This window comes from Hippoglossus hippoglossus, chromosome 14 (genome assembly GCF_009819705.1).
Source record: "Hippoglossus hippoglossus isolate fHipHip1 chromosome 14, fHipHip1.pri, whole genome shotgun sequence".
NCBI lineage: Eukaryota > Metazoa > Chordata > Actinopteri > Pleuronectiformes > Pleuronectidae > Hippoglossus > Hippoglossus hippoglossus.
Genome location: NC_047164.1, coordinates 1,426,401 through 1,446,400, shown reverse-complemented (window position 1 = coordinate 1,446,400; position 20,000 = coordinate 1,426,401). Strand labels below are relative to the sequence as shown.

General features: G+C 42.9%; 3 protein-coding genes across 3 annotated transcripts in view; all 3 read left to right on the top strand.

The window, feature by feature from the left end:
• Positions 1–1,129: 1,129 nt before the first annotated feature.
• LOC117774833 (tripartite motif-containing protein 16-like) lies at positions 1,130–2,875 on the top strand. The gene has a single exon (XM_034607492.1). It carries the CDS (start codon positions 1,130–1,132, stop codon positions 2,795–2,797), a length of 1,668 nt encoding a protein of 555 aa, XP_034463383.1. The 3' UTR covers positions 2,798–2,875.
• Positions 2,876–5,833: 2,958 nt separating this feature from the next.
• Positions 5,834–12,762, top strand: LOC117774792 (E3 ubiquitin/ISG15 ligase TRIM25-like). The gene is made up of 2 exons (XM_034607445.1): positions 5,834–7,507; positions 10,556–12,762. Exons 1-2 carry the CDS (start codon positions 5,834–5,836, stop codon positions 12,251–12,253), a joined length of 3,372 nt encoding a protein of 1,123 aa, XP_034463336.1. The 3' UTR covers positions 12,254–12,762.
• A 2,526-nt stretch (positions 12,763–15,288) lies between these two features.
• LOC117774835 (tripartite motif-containing protein 16-like) overlaps positions 15,289–20,000 on the top strand; it is a 9,186-nt gene continuing 4,474 nt past the window's right edge. The window contains exon 1 of the mRNA XM_034607493.1: positions 15,289–16,677. Coding sequence (XP_034463384.1) covers positions 15,289–16,677 — 1,389 coding nt within the window. The remainder of the gene's footprint in view (positions 16,678–20,000) is intronic.

Here is a 20,000-nt window from a genome sequence, read left to right as displayed (position 1 = left end):
AATCCTCTCATGTTGTGAATGAGGGCAGTCTGGTGGCACAGCAGGGGGCGCAAACACACAGGGTTCCTGCACAAAAAGACAAAATTATAAGGAAATACAAATAAATACTTTACCCTGGTCAAATATTTACGATCTGTGTTTATCTCTGATGAAACAAGTATTTACCTCAGGACCTTTTCCTCCATGTTGACTTTCCTGTTCTGTAAAGTTCAGAGTCAAGGTTTCAGATGTCAAACCAACGTTCTCTCATGGATCTGGTTCTTATCTTTGATATGTTTACGTATGGTTATTGAGTCCATTCAATTTATTGTTCAACATAGTGCTTTACTTTACTTTACATTTACGATGCGTTCAGACCAAATGCAAAGCAAATGTTTTCCGTGATGAGATCACATGCAAAGACACAAACAGAAGCTGAATTCGTGGAGGAAATGGAAAGATCTCAGGGACTCGTATCTGAATGAAAGGAGGAGGAAGATGGGTCTGCAGCAGACAGGGGAACATTCGCATGTTGTGTTCACTCGTGCAAGTAATGCAACACGAATGTTCCCTTCGAATTTGAAGTGAACACATCTTAGTCCAGCAGACTACAAACTGATCCATGTAGAAGTCGGACCTTGTCAATGATGCAGGTCTGAATTCAGGAGTCCACTTCTTCACCATCCTCCCCTCGTGTCCTCGGCTTCCTCCTCGGGGGGGTTAAGTCCTTGAGAATCCGGAGGCCTTAAACTTCGAGCTGCCTGTATTTGGTTGTGTTTCTCTTTTCTTGAAATTTCTAGAAAATTGATGGTTAAACTGCAAAATGTCAAGTTTCAAATATAATAATATAATAACACACTCTGCCTCTCACTGAATCTCCTCTTAACACCAGGTGGGAACAGGCCGCTGTGAAATGCAGTAAATCCTGAAACACCAACAACTTCTTCCTCAAACACAACCAGCTCCTCCCAGTCAGGACATGTCTGTGTCTCCTCCCTTCACAGGTGTGTCAGTGTAAGAACCAGTGAACAACAAGCTGTGACCTGTGGGAGATGAGTCACTGCAGGGAGTGAACGAGAGGGGGAGGAGCAGAGATCTGTATCTGTTCAGAGGAAGTGAAACTGTTCTACAGTCTCTGGCACCAGCTGAAATGGCGCAGCAAGAAAATCAACGGGACAGAGAAAGATTCTGCTGTTCGATCTGTCTGGATCTACTGAAGGATCCGGTGACTACTGGCTGTGGACACAGCTACTGTATGAGCTGTATTAACACCCACTGGGACAAAGAGGAGGAGAGAGGAAGCTACAGCTGCCCTCAGTGTAGAGAGACCTTCACACCGAGGCCTGTCCTGAGGAAAAACACCATGTTAGCTGATTTAGTGGAGGAGCTGAAGAAGACTGGACTCCAAGCTGCTCCTGCTGATCACTGCTATGCTGGACCTGAAGATGTGGCCTGTGATGTCTGCACTGGGAGGAAACTGAAAGCTCTCAAGTCCTGTTTGAATTGTTTGGCCTCTTATTGTGAAAAACACCTCCAGCCTCATCTTCAGTCAGCTCCATTGAAGAAGCACAAGCTGGTGGAGCCCTCGGAGAAGCTCCAGGAGAACATCTGCTCTCGTCACGATGAGGTGATGAAGATGTTCTGCCGCACTGATCAGCAGTGTATCTGTTATCTCTGCTCTGTGGAGGAACATAAAGACCACGACACAGTGTCAGCTGCAGCAGAAAGGACTGAGAGGCAGAGAGAGCTCGGGCTGAGGAGACAAACAATCCAGCAGAGAGTCCAGGACACAGAGAAAGATGTGAAGCTGCTTCAACAGGAGGAGGAGGCCGTCAATGGCTCTGCTGATAAAGCAGTGGAGGACAGTGAGAAGATCTTCACTGAGCTGATCCGTCTGCTGGAGAAAAGAAGCTCTGATGTGAAGCAGCAGATCAGATCCCAGCAGCAAACTGAAGTGAGTCGAGTCAGAGAGCTTCAGGAGAGACTGGAGCAGGAGATCACTGAGCTGAAGAGGAAAGACCATGAACTGAAGCAGCTCTCAGACACAGAGGATCACAACCAGTTTCTACACAGCTACCCCTCACTGTCCCCACTCAGTGAATCTACACACTCATCCAGCATCAGGATCCGTCCTCTGAGGTACTTTGAGGACGTGACAGCAGCTGTGTCCCAGGTCAGAGGTCGACTACAGGACATTCTGAGTGAGACAGAGATTTTACAGATTGTGTCTCAAGTGGATGTTTTACTGCCACAACCAGAGCCAGAGACCAGAGCTGACTTCTTAAGATATTCACAGGAAATCACACTGGATCCAAACACAGTAAACAAATATCTGTTATTATCTGAGGGAAACAGAAAAGTAACACGTATGAGTGAAGATCAGTCTTATTCTAATCACCCAGACAGATTCACTGATAAGCCTCAGGTCCTGAGTAGAGAGAGTCTGACTGGACGTTGTTACTGGGAGGTGGAGGTAGGGGTGATAAGAGGAGTTCATGTAGCAGTCACATACAAGGATATCAGAAGAGCAAGAGACTCAGGATGTAGATTTGGATTAAATGATAAATCTTGGTCATTATCTTGTTATGGAAACAGTTATATCTTTTGTTACAACAGGATCAAGACTCCAGTGTCAGGTCCTGTGTCCTCCAGAGTAGGAGTGTACCTGGATCACAGTGCAGGTGTTCTGTCCTTCTACAGAGTCTCTGACACCATGACTCTCCTCCACAGAGTCCAGACCACATTCACTCAGCCTCTCTATGCTGGAGTTGGGGTTTATTATTCTGGAGACGCAGCTGAGTTCTGTAAACTCAAATAGACTCGAGTCATTAAAAGCAGTGATTTAGATTCTGTGTGTAAATCTTTAACTTCTTCTGTCTCCATGTTTGTTGATCAAAGTTCGTCGTGGTGACGTTTCTGCTCTGCACAGAGATCAGCTGTCAATCAAACACTGACCTTCCTTTATCACACATATTCAGTTCTCACTTTGTAAAGACAGAAATCTATAATTACACTGACATGAATGTGTTTGAAACAACTAATGTTGCTGTTGTTTTCTAAATCAAAGCAGAAATCAGGTTGTGTGATGTTTTAGAACCTGTATTGATCCTGATCCTCATCGATGAGCTGATTCTTTGTTCTTTTCTTTTCCACATGTGAGACGGAGGTGAAACAAACTGATTGTGTGTCCATGAAATCACTGAACAAGAGTCACTGGAGCCGTTTTCCTCCTGAAACTCCACAAACCTCCGTGTTCATGTTCAGTCTCTGTCTTTTCAGGGACGATCACAGAAATACTCAAGTTCTAATAAAAGTGCTCTTTTAAAACGACACATTTCTCATTGTCTGTCATTTCAGTTTTCTCCTGATGTTCAGATTTCCACTCGACCGTGACGAAAGATCAAATACTTCTTATTCACCATTTGCAGAGTTTGATCTCACACATCGATCATTAAACTTCCTCAGCAGATCCAGTGTGTTTGGATTTATTCCAAATGAAGTCAGTTTTCTCTGTGAGGTGAACGAGTCTGAGGACAGCTCAGAGACACTGACGACAGCTCAGAGACACTGAGGACAGCTCAGAGACACTGAGGACGATGGACAGTTTCTGCAGCTGATCCAGTGAAGGTCAAAGGTCAGAACTTATCAGGAGTGTGTTTCTGGATGAGATCAGCTCTTTGGTTTCCACCTCCATGTGTCTCACACACTCCTCACAGCCCGGCTGCAGAGAACTCACGTGATTAAATCCAGAGTGACCTTCTTCCTCCACACACACACACACACACGCACACGCACACACACACACACACACGTGTCCAACCAGTGTCGTAACCGTCGGCATCATCTGCTCAGTTCAGGTGTGAGACCTGGATGTTAGATGAATTCTGCAGGACTGCGTGTGTTCAACAAAAGAAGCTGAACCTGAGTACCTGCCTGCAGACAAGATGGCGGACCTCTGCGAGCACATGTGCAACAGCCAACTCCGCACTCGACAGGAAATGACTGGTGGTCTTCTTCTGTGGTTTTCTCCCTCATGAAGTTTTTATTCTTTAAGAGTGGAAACTTTGAATTAATTCATTTGTTTTAACATCTTTATTTTAGACAGAAATTCAAACATTTTTAGAAGAAAGAATAGATTGTTGGTGAACTTGCATTTGTGGAATCATGGAAACCAAATCCAAGACCCGGTAGTAAAATACAACGTCCGAAAAGAGGAAACGCATGAAATCATCGTCTCAGTGAAAAACAAATGTCTCCACCTTTTAACTTTGTTTTAATCCACTTTATTTAGAATAAAAAAATTGGCCAATAATAATTGAAAATAGAAAAATCAAGTGCACAGTAGAAAACATTAGTGACTGAGCTTAGACATGGCAGAAAATAAGAATACAAACTAAAATTAAAGCCCTCAAAAACCCATTTACCTGAAAAAATTAAATAATAATAATAATAATAATAATAATAATAATAATAATCCTCACAATTTCAATAGGGCCTCCCACTGTCTCCTACTGTTCGGTGCTCGGGCCATAATAATAATAATAATAATAATAAATATATGTGTACATCTTATATTTTAAGGCCTTGACATTAATGGAGCGACGCCTGCGAGCTAGTTCAGGCAGCCAACTCGAGCTGCGCTGCTCCAATCATGTGACGTACACCACGTGACATACCTCACTCTCCACAGTCGTCTATAAGACACACCCACCTCATTAGGTGTCTATATAAGCAGAGGAAATGTCCAATCACTCCCTTCGCTTGCCCCACTCAGAGACACTCCAAACAATACGAAAGGAAACAAAAGAAAATGTTGGTATGGGTGTCACACATGATGTCAGATATAAAACGAACATGTTGAAGGTCTCGTAAGTTGTGTCATGTCGAACAGATGTTGCCCAAGAGACATTTTCGAGTTAGCAACCATAAGAAAAATGAAAGCCCTCAAAAAGCCAATTCATTGGCCTGAAAAAAAAAATAATAATAATAATAATAATAATAATCCTTACAATTTCAATAGGGCCTCCCACTCTGTTAGTCAGCATTTTAGTCGGCAAAATAGCTAGCTAGCTGTTTTGCTGACTAAAAAGACTGAATAAAAAGACTAAATAACTATGCAATATTTATAGCCTAGCCTATATTATAGTAAACCTCATCACTTACCAATAGCGGACGAGCCCTGAATCATGGAAATAACTTCAGCTCGGTCGATTTTTGTTCTATTTGATGCAGCCACCATCTTGAAAAGCTTGTAAAAGTCACATTATCTTTTGACTTTGGCAAAATAAAACGCGCTACATCGATATATACATCGATATATACATCGATATACTGTATGTACACTCATCGGTATCCGGCGTTTAAGTGGATATGTATCAACATGACAACTTTAACTTTATAGAAAAGATTTGCATTTTTCATTACACATACTCAAAACATTTCTTAAATCTTAAACTTCGAGCTGCCTGTATTTGGTTGTGTTTCTCTTTTCTAGAAATTTCTAGAAAATTGATGGTTAAACTGCAAAATGTCAAGTTTCAAATATAATAATATAATAACACACTCTGCCTCTCACTGAATCTCCTCTTAACACCAGGTGGGAACAGGCCGCTGTGAAATGCAGTAAATCCTGAAACACCAACAACTTCTTCCTCAAACACAACCAGCTCCTCCCAGTCAGGATGTGTCTGTGTCTCCTCCCTTCACAGACGTGTAAGTGTAAGAACCAGTGAACAACAAGCTGTGACCTGTGGGAGATGAGTCACTGCAGGGAGTGAACGAGAGGGGGAGGAGCAGAGATCTGTATCTGTTCAGAGGAAGTGAACCTGTTCTACAGTCTCTGGCACCAGCTGAAATGGCGCAGCAAGAAAATCAACGGGACAGAGAAAGATTCTGCTGTTCGATCTGTCTGGATCTACTGAAGGATCCGGTGACTACTGGCTGTGGACACAGCTACTGTATGAGCTGTATTAACACCCACTGGGACAAAGAGGAGGAGACAGGAAGCTACAGCTGCCCTCAGTGTAGAGAGACCTTCACACCGAGGCCTGTCCTGAGGAAAAACACCATGTTAGCTGATTCACTGGAGGAGCTGAAGAAGACTGGACTCCAAGCTGCTCCTGCTGATCACTGCTATGCTGGACCTGAAGATGTGGCCTGTGATGTCTGCACTGGGAGGAAACTGAAAGCTCTCAAGTCCTGTTTGGTTTGTTTGGCCTCTTATTGTGAAAAACACCTCCAGCGTCATCTTCAGTCAGCTCCATTGAAGAAGCACAAGCTGGTGGAGCCCTCGGAGAAGCTCCAGGAGAACATCTGCTCTCGTCACGATGAGATGATGAAGATGTTCTGCCGCACTGATCAGCAGTGTATCTGTTATCTCTGCTCTGTGGATGAACATAAAGACCACGACACAGTGTCAGCTGCAGCAGAAAGGACTGAGAGGCAGAGAGAGCTCGGGCTGAGGAGACAAACAATCCAGCAGAGAGTCCAGGACACAGAGAAAGACGTGAAGCTGCTTCAACAGGAGGAGGAGGCCGTCAATGGCTCTGCTGATAAAGCAGTGGAGGACAGTGAGAAGATCTTCACTGAGCTGATCCGTCTGCTGGAGAAAAGAAGCTCTGATGTGAAGCAGCAGATCAGATCCCAGCAGCAAACTGAAGTGAGTCGAGTCAGAGAGCTTCAGGAGAGACTGGAGCAGGAGATCACTGAGCTGAAGAGGAAAGACCATGAACTGAAGCAGCTCTCAGACACAGAGGATCACAACCAGTTTCTACACAACTACCCCTCACTGTCACCACGCAGTGAATCTACACACTCATCCAGCATCAGGATCCGTCCTCTGAGGTACTTTGAGGACGTGACAGCAGCTGTGTCCCAGGTCAGAGGTCGACTACAGGACATTCTGAGTGAGACAGAGACAGAGATTTTACAGATTGTGTCTCAAGTGGATGTTTTACTGCCACAACCAGAGCCAGAGACCAGAGCTGACTTCTTAAGATATTCACAGGAAATCACACTGGATCCAAACACAGTAAACAAACATGTGTTATTATCTGAGGGAAACAGAAAAGTAACAGGTATGAGTAAAGATCAGTCTTATTCTAATCACCCAGACAGATTCACTGATTGGTATCAGGTCCTGAGTAGAGAGAGACTGACTGGACGTTGTTACTGGGAGGTGGAGGTGGGGGTGGGGGTGAAGGTGGGAGGAGCAGTTCGTGTAGCAGTCACATACAAGAATATCAGCAGAGCAGGAAACTCACTTGAATGTAGATTTGGATACAATGATAAATCTTGGTCATTATCTTGTGATAGAATCAGTTATGACTTTTATTACAACAGCATCAACACTCCAGTGTCAGGTCCTCGGTCCTCCAGAGTAGGAGTGTACCTGGATCACAGTGCAGGTGTTCTGTCCTTCTACAGAGTCTCTGACACCATGACTCTCCTCCACAGAGTCCAGACCACATTCACTCAGCCTCTCTATGCTGGAGTTTGGGTTTATACTGGATCCACAGCTGAGTTCTGTAAACTCAAATAGACTCGAGTCATTAAAAGCAGTGATTTAGATTCTGTGTTTAAATCTTGAACTTCTTTTGTCTCCATGTTTGTTGATCAAAGTTCGTCGTGGTGACGTTTCTGCTCCGCACAGAGATCAGCTGTCAATCAAACACTGACCTTCCTTTATCACACATATTCAGTTCTCACTTTGTAAAGACAGAAATCTATAATTACACTGACATGAATGTGTTTGAAAGAACTAATGTTGCTGTTGTTTTCTAAATCAAAGCAGAAATCAGGTTGTGTGATGTTTTAGAACCTGTATCGATCCTGATCCTCAACAATGAGATGATTCTTTGTTCTTTTCTTTTCCACATGTGAGACGGAGGTGAAACAAACTGATTGTGTGTCCATGAAATCACTGAACAAGAGTCACTGGAGCCGTTTTCCTCCTGAAACTCCACAAACCTCCGTGTTCATGTTCAGTCTCTGTCTTTTCAGGGACGATCACAGAAATACTCAAGTTCTAATAAAAGTGCTCTTTTAAAACGACACATTTCTCATTGTCTGTCATTTCAGTTTTCTCCTGATGTTCAGATTTCCACTCGACCGTGACGAAAGATCAAATACTTCTTATTCACCGTTTGCAGAGTTTGATCTCACACATCGATCATTGAACTTCCTCAGCAGATCCAGTGTGTTTGGATTTATTCCAAATGAAGTCAGTTTTCTCTGTGAGGTGAACGAGTCTGACGACAGCTCAGAGACACTGAGGACAGGTCAGAGACACTGAGGACGATGGACAGTTTCTGCAGCTGATCCAGTGAAGGTCAAAGGTCAGAACTTATCAGGAGTGTGTTTCTGGATGAGATCAGCTCTTTGGTTTCCACCTCCATGTGTCTCACACACTCCTCACAGCCCGGCTGCAGAGAACTCACGTGATTAAATCCAGAGTGACCTTCTTCCTCCACACACACACACACACACGCACACGCACACACACGTGTCCAACCAGTGTCGTAACCGTCGGCATCATTTGCTCAGTTCAGGTGTGAGACCTGGATGTTAGATGAATTCTGCAGGACTGCGTGTGTTCAACAAAAGGAGCTGAACCTGAGTACCTGCCTGCAGACAAGATGGCGGACCTCTGCGAGCACATGTGCAACAGCCAACTCCGCACTCGACAGGAAATGACTGGTGGTCTTCTTCTGTGGTTTTCTCCCTCATGAAGTTTTTATTCTTTAAGAGTGGAAACTTTGAATTAATTCATTTGTTTTAACATCTTTATTTTAGACAGAAATTCAAACATTTTTAGAAGAAAGAATAGATTGTTGGTGAACTTGCATTTGTGGAATCATGGAAACCAAATCCAAGACCCGGTAGTAAAATACAACGTCCGAAAAGAGGAATCGCATGAAATCATCGTCTCAGTGAAAAACAAATGTCTCCACCTTTTAACTTTGTTTTAATCCACTTTATTTAGAATAAAAAAATTGGCCAATAATAATTGAAAATAGAAAAATCAAGTGCACAGTAGAAAACATTAGTGACTGAGCTTAGACATGGCAGAAAATAAGAATACAAACTAAAATTAAAGCCCTCAAAAAGTAATTTGCCTGAAAAAATAAAATAATAATAATAATAACAATAATAATCCTTACAATTTCAATAGGGCCTCCCACTGTCTCCTACTATTCAGTGCTCGGGCCCTAAGAATAATAATAATAATAATAATAATAACAATAATAAATATATGTGTACATCTTATATTTTAAGGCCTTGACATTAATGGAGCGACGCCTGCGAGCTAGTTCAGGCAGCCAACTCGAGCTGCGCTGCTCCAATCATGTGACGTACACCACGTGACATACCTCACTCTCCACAGTCGTCTATAAGACACACCCACCTCATTAGGTGTCTATATAAGCAGAGGAAATGTCCAATCACTCCCTTCGCTTGCCCCACTCAGAGACACTCCAAACAATACGAAAGGAAACAAAAGAAAATGTTGGTATGTGTGTCACACATGATGTCAGATATAAAACGAACATGTTGAAGGTCTCGTACGTTGTGTCATGTCGAACAGATGTTGCCCAAGAGACATTTTCGAGTTAGCAACCATAAGAAAAATTAAAGCCCTCAAAAAGCCAATTCATTTGCCTGAAAAAAACCAAACAAATAATAATAATAATTATTATAATAATAATAATAATAATAATATTAATCCTTACAATTTCAATAGGGCCTCCCACTCTGTTAGTCAGCATTTTAGTCAGCAAAATAGCTAGCTAGCTGTTTTGCTGACTAAAAAGACTGAATAAAAAGACTAAATAACTATGCAATATTTATAGCCTAGCCTATATTATAGTAAACCTCATCACTTACCAATAGCGGACGAGCCCTGAATCGTGGAAATAACTTCAGCTCGGTCGATTTTTGTTCTATTTGATGCAGCCGCCATCTTGAAAAGCTTGTAAAAGTCACATTGTCTTTTGACTTTGGCAAAATAAAACGGCCTACATCGATATATGCATCGATATATACATCGATATACTGTATGTACACTCATCGGTATCCGGCGTTTAAGTGGATATGTATCAACATGACAACTTTAACTTTATAGAAAAGATTTGCATTTTTCATTACACATACTCAAAACATTTCTTAAATCTTAAACTTCGAGCTGCCTGTATTTGGTTGTGTTTCTCTTTTCTAGAAATTTCTAGAAAATTGATGGTTAAACTGCAAAATGTCAAGTTTCAAATATAATAATATAATAACACACTCTGCCTCTCACTGAATCTCCTCTTAACACCAGGTGGGAACAGGCCGCTGTGAAATGCAGTAAATCCTGAAACACCAACAACTTCTTCCTCAGACACAACCAGCTCCTCCCAGTCAGGATGTGTCTGTGTCTCCTCCCTTCACAGGTGTGTCAGTGTAAGAACCAGTGAACAACAAGCTGTGACCTGTGGGAGATGAGTCACTGCAGGGAGTGAACGAGAGGGGGAGGAGCAGAGATCTGTATCTGTTCAGAGGAAGTGAACCTGTTCTACAGTCTCTGGCACCAGCTGAAATGGCGCAGCAAGAAAATCAACTGGACAGAGAAAGATTCTGCTGTTCGATCTGTCTGGATCTACTGAAGGATCCGGTGACTACTGTCTGTGGACACAGCTACTGTATGAGCTGTATTAACACCCACTGGGACAAAGAGGAGGAGAGAGGAAGCTACAGCTGCCCTCAGTGTAGAGAGACCTTCACACCGAGGCCTGTCCTGAGGAAAAACACCATGTTAGCTGATTCACTGGAGGAGCTGAAGAAGACTGGACTCCAAGCTGCTCCTGCTGATCACTGCTATGCTGGACCTGAAGATGTGGCCTGTGATGTCTGCACTGGGAGGAAACTGAAAGCTCTCAAGTCCTGTTTGGTTTGTTTGGCCTCTTATTGTGAAAAACACCTCCAGCGTCATCTTCAGTCAGCTCCATTGAAGAAGCACAAGCTGGTGGAGCCCTCGGAGAAGCTCCAGGAGAACATCTGCTCTCGTCACGATGAGGTGAGGAAGATGTTCTGCCGCACTGATCAGCAGTGTATCTGTTATCTCTGCTCTGTGGATGAACATAAAGACCACGACACAGTGTCAGCTGCAGCAGAAAGGACTGAGAGGCAGAGAGAGCTCGGGCTGAGGAGACAAACAATCCAGCAGAGAGTCCAGGACACAGAGAAAGATGTGAAGCTGCTTCAACAGGAGGAGGAGGCCGTCAATGGCTCTGCTGATAAAGCAGTGGAGGACAGTGAGAAGATCTTCACTGAGCTGATCCGTCTGCTGGAGAAAAGAAGCTCTGATGTGAAGCAGCAGATCAGATCCCAGCAGGAAACTGAAGTGAGTCGAGTCAGAGAGCTTCAGGAGAGACTGGAGCAGGAGATCACTGAGCTGAAGAGGAAAGACCATGAACTGAAGCAGCTCTCAGACACAGAGGATCACAACCAGTTTCTACACAGCTACCCCTCACTGTCACCACTCAGTGAATCTACACACTCATCCAGCATCAGGATCCGTCCTCTGAGGTACTTTGAGGACGTGACAGCAGCTGTGTCCCAGGTCAGAGGTCGACTACAGGACATTCTGAGTGAGACAGAGACAGAGATTTTACAGATTGTGTCTCAAGTGGATGTTTTACTGCCACAACCAGAGCCAGAGACCAGAGCTGACTTCTTAAGATATTCACAGGAAATCACACTGGATCCAAACACAGCAAACAGACATGTGTTATTATCTGAGGGAAACAGAAAAGTAACACGTATGAGTGAAGATCAGTCTTATTCTAATCACCCAGACAGATTCACTGATTGGTCTCAGGTCCTGAGTAGAGAGAGTCTGACTGGACGTTGTTACTGGGAGGTGGAGGTGGAGGTGGGGGTGGAGGTGGAGGTGGAGGTGATAGGAGTTGAAGTAGCAGTCACATACAAGAATATCAGCAGAGCAGGAGACTCACTTGAATGTGCATTTGGATTCAATGATAAATCTTGGTCATTATATTGTGATGGAAACAGATATATCTTTCGTTACAACAGCATCAACACTCCAGTGTCAGGTCCTGTGTCCTCCAGAGTAGGAGTGTACCTGGATCACAGTGCAGGTGTTCTGTCCTTCTACAGAGTCTCTGACACCATGACTCTCCTCCACAGAGTCCAGACCACATTCACTCAGCCTCTCTATGCTGGAGTTTGGGTTTATTATCCTGGAGCCACAGCTGAGTTCTGTAAACTCAAATAGACTCGAGTCATTAAAAGCAGTGATTTAGATTCTGTGTGTAAATCTTTAACTTCTTCTGTCTCCATGTTTGTTGATCAAAGTTCGTCGTGGTGACGTTTCTGCTCCGCACAGAGATCAGCTGTCAATCAAACACTGACCTTCCTTTATCACACATATTCAGTTCTCACTTTGTAAAGACAGAAATCTATAATTACACTGACATGAATGTGTTTGAAAGAACTAATGTTGCTGTTGTTTTCTAAATCAAAGCAGAAATCAGGTTGTGTGATGTTTTAGAACCTGTATCGATCCTGATCCTCATCGATGAGCTGATTCTTTGTTCTTTTCTTTTCCACATGTGAGACGGAGGTGAAACAAACTGATTGTGTGTCCATGAAATCACTGAACAAGAGTCACTGGAGCCGTTTTCCTCCTGAAACTCCACAAACCTCCGTGTTCATGTTCAGTCTCTGTCTTTTCAGGGACGATCACAGAAATACTCAAGTTCTAATAAAAGTGCTCTTTTAAAACGACACATTTCTCATTGTCTGTCATTTCAGTTTTCTCCTGATGTTCAGATTTCCACTCGACCGTGACGAAATATCAAATACTTCTTATTCACCGTTTGCAGAGTTTGATCTCACACATCGATCATTGAACTTCCTCAGCAGATCCAGTGTGTTTGGATTTATTCCAAATGAAGTCAGTTTTCTCTGTGAGGTGAACGAGTCTGAGGACAGCTCAGAGACACTGACGACAGCTCAGAGACACTGAGGACAGCTCAGAGACACTGAGGACGATGGACAGTTTCTGAAGCTGATCCAGTGAAGGTCAAAGGTCAGAACTTATCAGGAGTGTGTTTCTGGATGAGATCAGCTCTTTGGTTTCCACCTCCATGTGTCTCACACACTCCTCACAGCCCGGCTGCAGAGAACTCACGTGATTAAATCCAGAGTGACCTTCGTCCTCCACACACACACACACACACACACACACACACACACACACACACACGTGTCCAACCAGTGTCGTAACCGTCGGCATCATCTGCTCAGTTCAGGTGTGAGACCCGGATGTTAGATGAATTCTGCAGGACTGCGTGTGTTCAACTAAAGGAGCTGAACCTGAGTACCTGCCTGCAGACAAGATGGCGGACCTCTGCGAGCACATGTGCAACAGCCAACTCCGCACTCGACAGGAAATGACTGGTGGTCTTCTTCTGTGGTTTTCTCCCTCATGAAGTTTTTATTCTTTAAGAGTGGAAACTTTGAATTAATTCATTTGTTTTAACATCTTTATTTTAGACAGAAATTCAAACATTTTTAGAAGAAAGAATAGATTGTTGGTGAACTTGCATTTGTGGAATCATGGAAACCAAATCCAAGACCCGGTAGTAAAATACAACGTCCGAAAAGAGGAATCGCATGAAATCATCGTCTCAGTGAAAAACAAATGTCTCCACCTTTTAACTTTGTTTTAATCCACTTTATTTAGAATAAAAAAATTGGCCAATAATAATTGAAAATAGAAAAATCAAGTGCACAGTTGAAAACATTAGTGACTGAGCTTAGACATGGCAGAAAATAAGAATACAAACTAAAATTAAAGCCCTCAAAAAGCCATTTGCCTGAAAAAATTAAATAATAATAATAATAATAATAATAATCCTTACAATTTCAATAGGGCCTCCCACTGTCTCCTACTGTTCAGTGCTCGGGCCCTAATAATAATAATAATAATAATAATAATAATAATAATAATAAATATATATGTACATCTTATATTTTAAGGCCTTGACATTAATGGAGCGACGCCTGCGAGCTAGTTCAGGCAGCCAACTCGAGCTGCGCTGCTCCAATCATGTGACGTACACCACGTGACATACCTCACTCTCCACAGTCGTCTATAAGACACACCCACCTCATTAGGTGTCTATATAAGCAGAGGAAATGTCCAATCACTCCCTTCGCTTGCCCCACTCAGAGACACTCCAAACAATACGAAAGGAAACAAAAGAAAATGTTGGTATGTGTGTCACACATGATGTCAGATATAAAACGAACATGTTGAAGGTCTCGTAAGTTGTGTCATGTCGAACAGATGTTGCCCAAGAGACATTTTCGAGTTAGCAACCATAAGAAAAATTAAAGCCCTCAAAAAGCCAATTCATTGGCCTGAAAAAAAACAAACAAATAATAATAATAATTATTATAATAATAATAATAATAATCCTTACAATTTCAATAGGGCCTCCCACTCTGTTAGTCAGCAAAATAGCTAGCTAGCTGTTTTGCTGACTAAAAAGACTGAATAACTATGCAATATTTATAGCCTAGCCTATATTATAGTAAACCTCATCACTTACCAATAGCGGACGAGCCCTGAATCGTGGAAATAACTTCAGCTCGGTCGATTTTTGTTCTATTTGATGCAGCCGCCATCTTGAAAAGCTTGTAAAAGTCACATTGTCTTTTGACCTAGGCAAAATAAAACGGCCTACATCGATATATACATCGATATATACATCGATATACTGTATGTACACTCATCGGTATCCGGCGTTTAAGTGGATATGTATCAACATGACAACTTTAACTTTATAGAAAAGATTTGCATTTTTCATTACACATACTCAAAACATTTCTTAAATCTTAAACTTCGAGCTGCCTGTATTTGGTTGTGTTTCTCTTTTCTTGAAATTTCTAGAAAATTGATGGTTAAACTGCAAAATGTCAAGTTTCAAATATAATAATATAATAACACACTCTGCCTCTCACTGAATCTCCTCTTAACACCAGGTGGGAACAGGCCGCTGTGAAATGCAGTAAATCCTGAAACACCAACAACTTCTTCCTCAGACACAACCAGCTCCTCCCAGTCAGGATGTGTCTGTGTCTCCTCCCCTCACAGGTGTGTCAGTGTAAGAACCAGTGAACAACAAGCTGTGACCTGTGGGAGATGAGTCACTGCAGGGAGTGAACGAGAGGGGGAGGAGCAGAGATCTGTATCTGTTCAGAGGAAGTGAAACTGTTCTACAGTCTCTGGCACCAGCTGAAATGGCGCAGCAAGAAAATCAACGGGACAGAGAAAGATTCTGCTGTTCGATCTGTCTGGATCTACTGAAGGATCCGGTGACTACTGGCTGTGGACACAGCTACTGTATGAGCTGTATTAACACCCACTGGGACAAAGAGGAGGAGAGAGGAAGCTACAGCTGCCCTCAGTGTAGAGAGACCTTCACACCGAGGCCTGTCCTGAGGAAAAACACCATGTTAGCTGATTCACTGGAGGAGCTGAAGAAGACTGGACTCCAAGCTGCTCCTGCTGATCACTGCTATGCTGGACCTGAAGATGTGGCCTGTGATGTCTGCACTGGGAGGAAACTGAAAGCTCTCAAGTCCTGTTTGGTTTGTTTGGCCTCTTATTGTGAAAAACACCTCCAGCGTCATCTTCAGTCAGCTCCATTGAAGAAGCACAAGCTGCTGGAGCCCTCGGAGAAGCTCCAGGAGAACATCTGCTCTCGTCACGATGAGGTGAGGAAGATGTTCTGCCGCACTGATCAGCAGTGTATCTGTTATCTCTGCTCTGTGGATGAACATAAAGACCACGACACAGTGTCAGCTGCAGCAGAAAGGACTGAGAGGCAGAGAGAGCTCGGGCTGAGGAGACAAACAATCCAGCAGAGAGTCCAGGACACAGAGAAAGACGTGAAGCTGCTTCAACAGGAGGAGGAGGCCGTCAATGGTTCTGCTGATAAAGCAGTGGAGGACAGTGAGAAGATCTTCACTGAGCTGATCCGTCTGCTGGAGAAAAGAAGCTCTGATGTGAAGCAGCAGATCAGATCCCAGCAGGAAACTGAAGTGAGTCGAGTCAGAGAGCTTCAGGAGAGACTGGAGCAGGAGATCACTGAGCTGAAGAGGAAAGACCATGAACTGAAGCAGCTCTCAGACACAGAGGATCACAACCAGTTTCTACACAGCTACCCCTCACTGTCACCACTCAGTGAATCTACACACTCATCCAGCATCAGGATCCGTCCTCTGAGGTACTTTGAGGACGTGACAGCAGCTGTGTCCCAGGTCAGAGGTCGACTACAGGACATTCTGAGTGAGACAGAGACAGAGATTTTACAGATTGTGTCTCAAGTGGATGTTTTACTGCCACAACCAGAGCCAGAGACCAGAGCTGACTTCTTAAGATATTCACAGGAAATCACACTGGATCCAAACACAGTAAACAGAGAGCTGTTATTATCTGAGGGAAACAGAAAAGTAACATATATGAGTAAAGGACAGTCTTATTCTAATCACCCAGACAGATTCACTGATAGGACTCAGGTCCTGAGTAGAGAGAGTCTGACTGGACGTTGTTACTGGGAGGTGGAGGTGGAGGTGGGGGTGAGAGGAGGAGTTAGTGTAGCAGTCACATACAAGAATATCAGCAGAGCAGGAAACTCACTTGAATCTGCATTTGGATTCAATGATAAATCTTGGTCATTATCTAGTTATGTAAACAGTTATGACTTTTATTACAACAGCATCAAGACTCCAGTGTCAGGTCCTGTGTCCTCCAGAGTAGGAGTGTACCTGGATCACAGTGCAGGTGTTCTGTCCTTCTACAGCGTCTCTGACACCATGACTCTCCTCCACAGAGTCCAGACCACATTCACTCAGCCTCTCTATGCTGGAGTTTGGGTTTATTATCCTGGATCCACAGCTGAGTTCTGTAAACTCAAATAGACTCGAGTCATTAAAAGCAGTGATTTAGATTCTGTGTGTAAATCTTGAACTTCTTTTGTCTCCATGTTTGTTGATCAAAGTTCGTCGTGGTGACGTTTCTGCTCCGCACAGAGATCAGCTGTCAATCAAACACTGACCTTCCTTTATCACACATATTCAGTTCTCACTTTGTAAAGACAGAAATCTATAATTACACTGACATGAATGTGTTTGAAAGAACTAATGTTGCTGTTGTTTTCTAAATCAATGTAGAAATCAGGTTGTGTGATGTTTTAGAACCTGTATCGATCCTGATCCTCATCGATGAGCTGATTCTTTGTTCTTTTCTTTTCCACATGTGAGACGGAGGTGAAACAAACTGATTGTGTGTCCATGAAATCACTGAACAAGAGTCACTGGAGCCGTTTTCCTCCTGAAACTCCACAAACCTCCGTGTTCATGTTCAGTCTCTGTCTTTTCAGGGACGATCACAGAAATACTCAAGTTCTAATAAAAGTGCTCTTTTAAAACGACACATTTCTCATTGTCTGTCATTTCAGTTTTCTCCTGATGTTCAGATTTCCACTCGACCGTGACGAAAGATCAAATACTTCTTATTCACCGTTTGCAGAGTTTGATCTCACACATCGATCATTGAACTTCCTCAGCAGATCCAGTGTGTTTGGATTTATTCCAAATGAAGTCAGTTTTCTCTGTGAGGTGAACGAGTCTGAGGACAGCTCAGAGACACTGAGGACAGGTCAGAGACACTGAGGACAGCTCAGAGACACTGAGGACGATGGACAGTTTCTGCAGCTGATCCAGTGAAGGTCAAAGGTCAGAACTTATCAGGAGTGTGTTTCTGGATGAGATCAGCTCTTTGGTTTCCACCTCCATGTGTCTCACACACTCCTCACAGCCCGGCTGCAGAGAACTCACGTGATTAAATCCAGAGTGACCTTCGTCCTCCACACGCACACGCACACACACACACACACACGTGTCCAACCAGTGTCGTAACCGTCGGCATCATTTGCTCAGTTCAGGTGTGAGACCCGGATGTTAGATGAATTCTGCAGGACTGCGTGTGTTCAACTAAAGGAGCTGAACCTGAGTACCTGCCTGCAGACAAGATGGCGGACCTCTGCGAGCACATGTGCAACAGCCAACTCCGCACTCGACAGGAAATGACTGGTGGTCTTCTTCTGTGGTTTTCTCCCTCATGAAGTTTTTATTCTTTAAGAGTGGAAACTTTGAATTAATTCATTTGTTTTAACATCTTTATTTTAGACAGAAATTCAAACATTTTTAGAAGAAAGAATAGATTGTTGGTGAACTTGCATTTGTGGAATCATGGAAACCAAATCCAAGACCCGGTAGTAAAATACAACGTCCGAAAAGAGGAATCGCATGAAATCATCGTCTCAGTGAAAAACAAATGTCTCCACCTTTTAACTTTGTTTTAATCCACTTTATTTAGAATAAAAAAATTGGCCAATAATAATTGAAAATAGAAAAATCAAGTGCACAGTAGAAAACATTAGTGACTGAGCTTAGACATGGCAGAAAATAAGAATACAAACTAAAATTAAAGCCCTCAAAAAGTAATTTGCCTGAAAAAATAAAATAATAATAATAATAATAATAATAATCCTTACAATTTCAATAGGGCCTCCCACTGTCTCCTACTGTTCGGTGCTCGGGCCCTAAAAATTAACTTTTAAATGATGTGATAGAAAACTCAGGAGATCATCAAAGTCAGTGAGATTTATCATCAGGGGACAATGAATCCCTGCACAGACGTTTCATATAAATCTATCCAACACTCGATGTAACTTACACCTTTGTGGAGTAAATATATCTTGAAACAAATGTTTTCCGATCTTAACAAGCGACTCCTTGTTGACACAAGGTGCAGAGGGAACATGAATCCCTTCATTCTGTTTATATTCTGTGTGTTGATAAAGTTTCCATCCTCCTCTCACTGTAAACTCAAGTTTTTCTAACGCACAGTCAGAATCAGCACATCAGCCCCGTTCTAACTCGTTTGGGTTCGGACACATGACTGATGATCCACCACTTGATTTCGAGCCATTCGATTATTTCATTAAGTCGGTGAAACATAAAATTCCAATTAGGAAGAAGTCTGTGTGTCGGTGCCAAATGTAAAAATGGGGTGATTAGCTTCACTAATTTACACTTTCACTGGCATCAGCTTCGCTCTGACGTTTGTCGGGTCGAGCCAAAGCTGCTGCAGCTTCATCTCAGTCGAGAAACTAAGTGGCTGAGCAACATCAGAGCGAAGGGTCAGTTATAATAAAGATGTTTCCCGAAATTTACAGAAAATAAACTTCAGTGCAGCTGCATTGTTCTGTTTTCGCACATGGACAGTCACTAGTTACACATTAACATCTGGTTGTGGAGCAAAACAACCGTATCGCTCAGAAAATGGCCTCAGGTGGTGGAATAGATTAAATACAACACGAAACAAAGTTTGTCTTTAGCTGGTGTGTGTGGACGTTAGCTAGCTGGGGAATAACGTTAGTTTACGATCTAAAGGTTCGGTATTGGGTACAGATATTACGTAAAAGTTTTAACAAGTGGATAACCTTCCACTTCTAATTCTTTTCGTGCGTCGTGTAGAAAAATAAAATAGATCAAATCGTAGTAAACATAATAACATGTTAATTGAACCATAGACTTTAAATAAACATGGACGACACGTCTCCACTTCCTCCCACTATCCAGAAATGAAGCCAAAATACCCCGGATACGAACGCTAACATCTTGCGCCGATGACATCATTCGGAGTCTTGTGGTATCAAGGTCACGCCCACACACATGCTCTGCCAATCACGAGCCAGTTTTTATATCATCTCATTAAAACCACACTTATCAGAAACATGAACATACATCAGTGCGATAAGAGCGACCAACAAAACCACTCAGTATTTAAATGTTTTCGTGGAGTTTGTGTCCCGTCTGCTAACCTGGATGAGGCAGGATTCAGGATCTGTACTGGATCTATGGTGCGATGGTGTGAGTGGTCC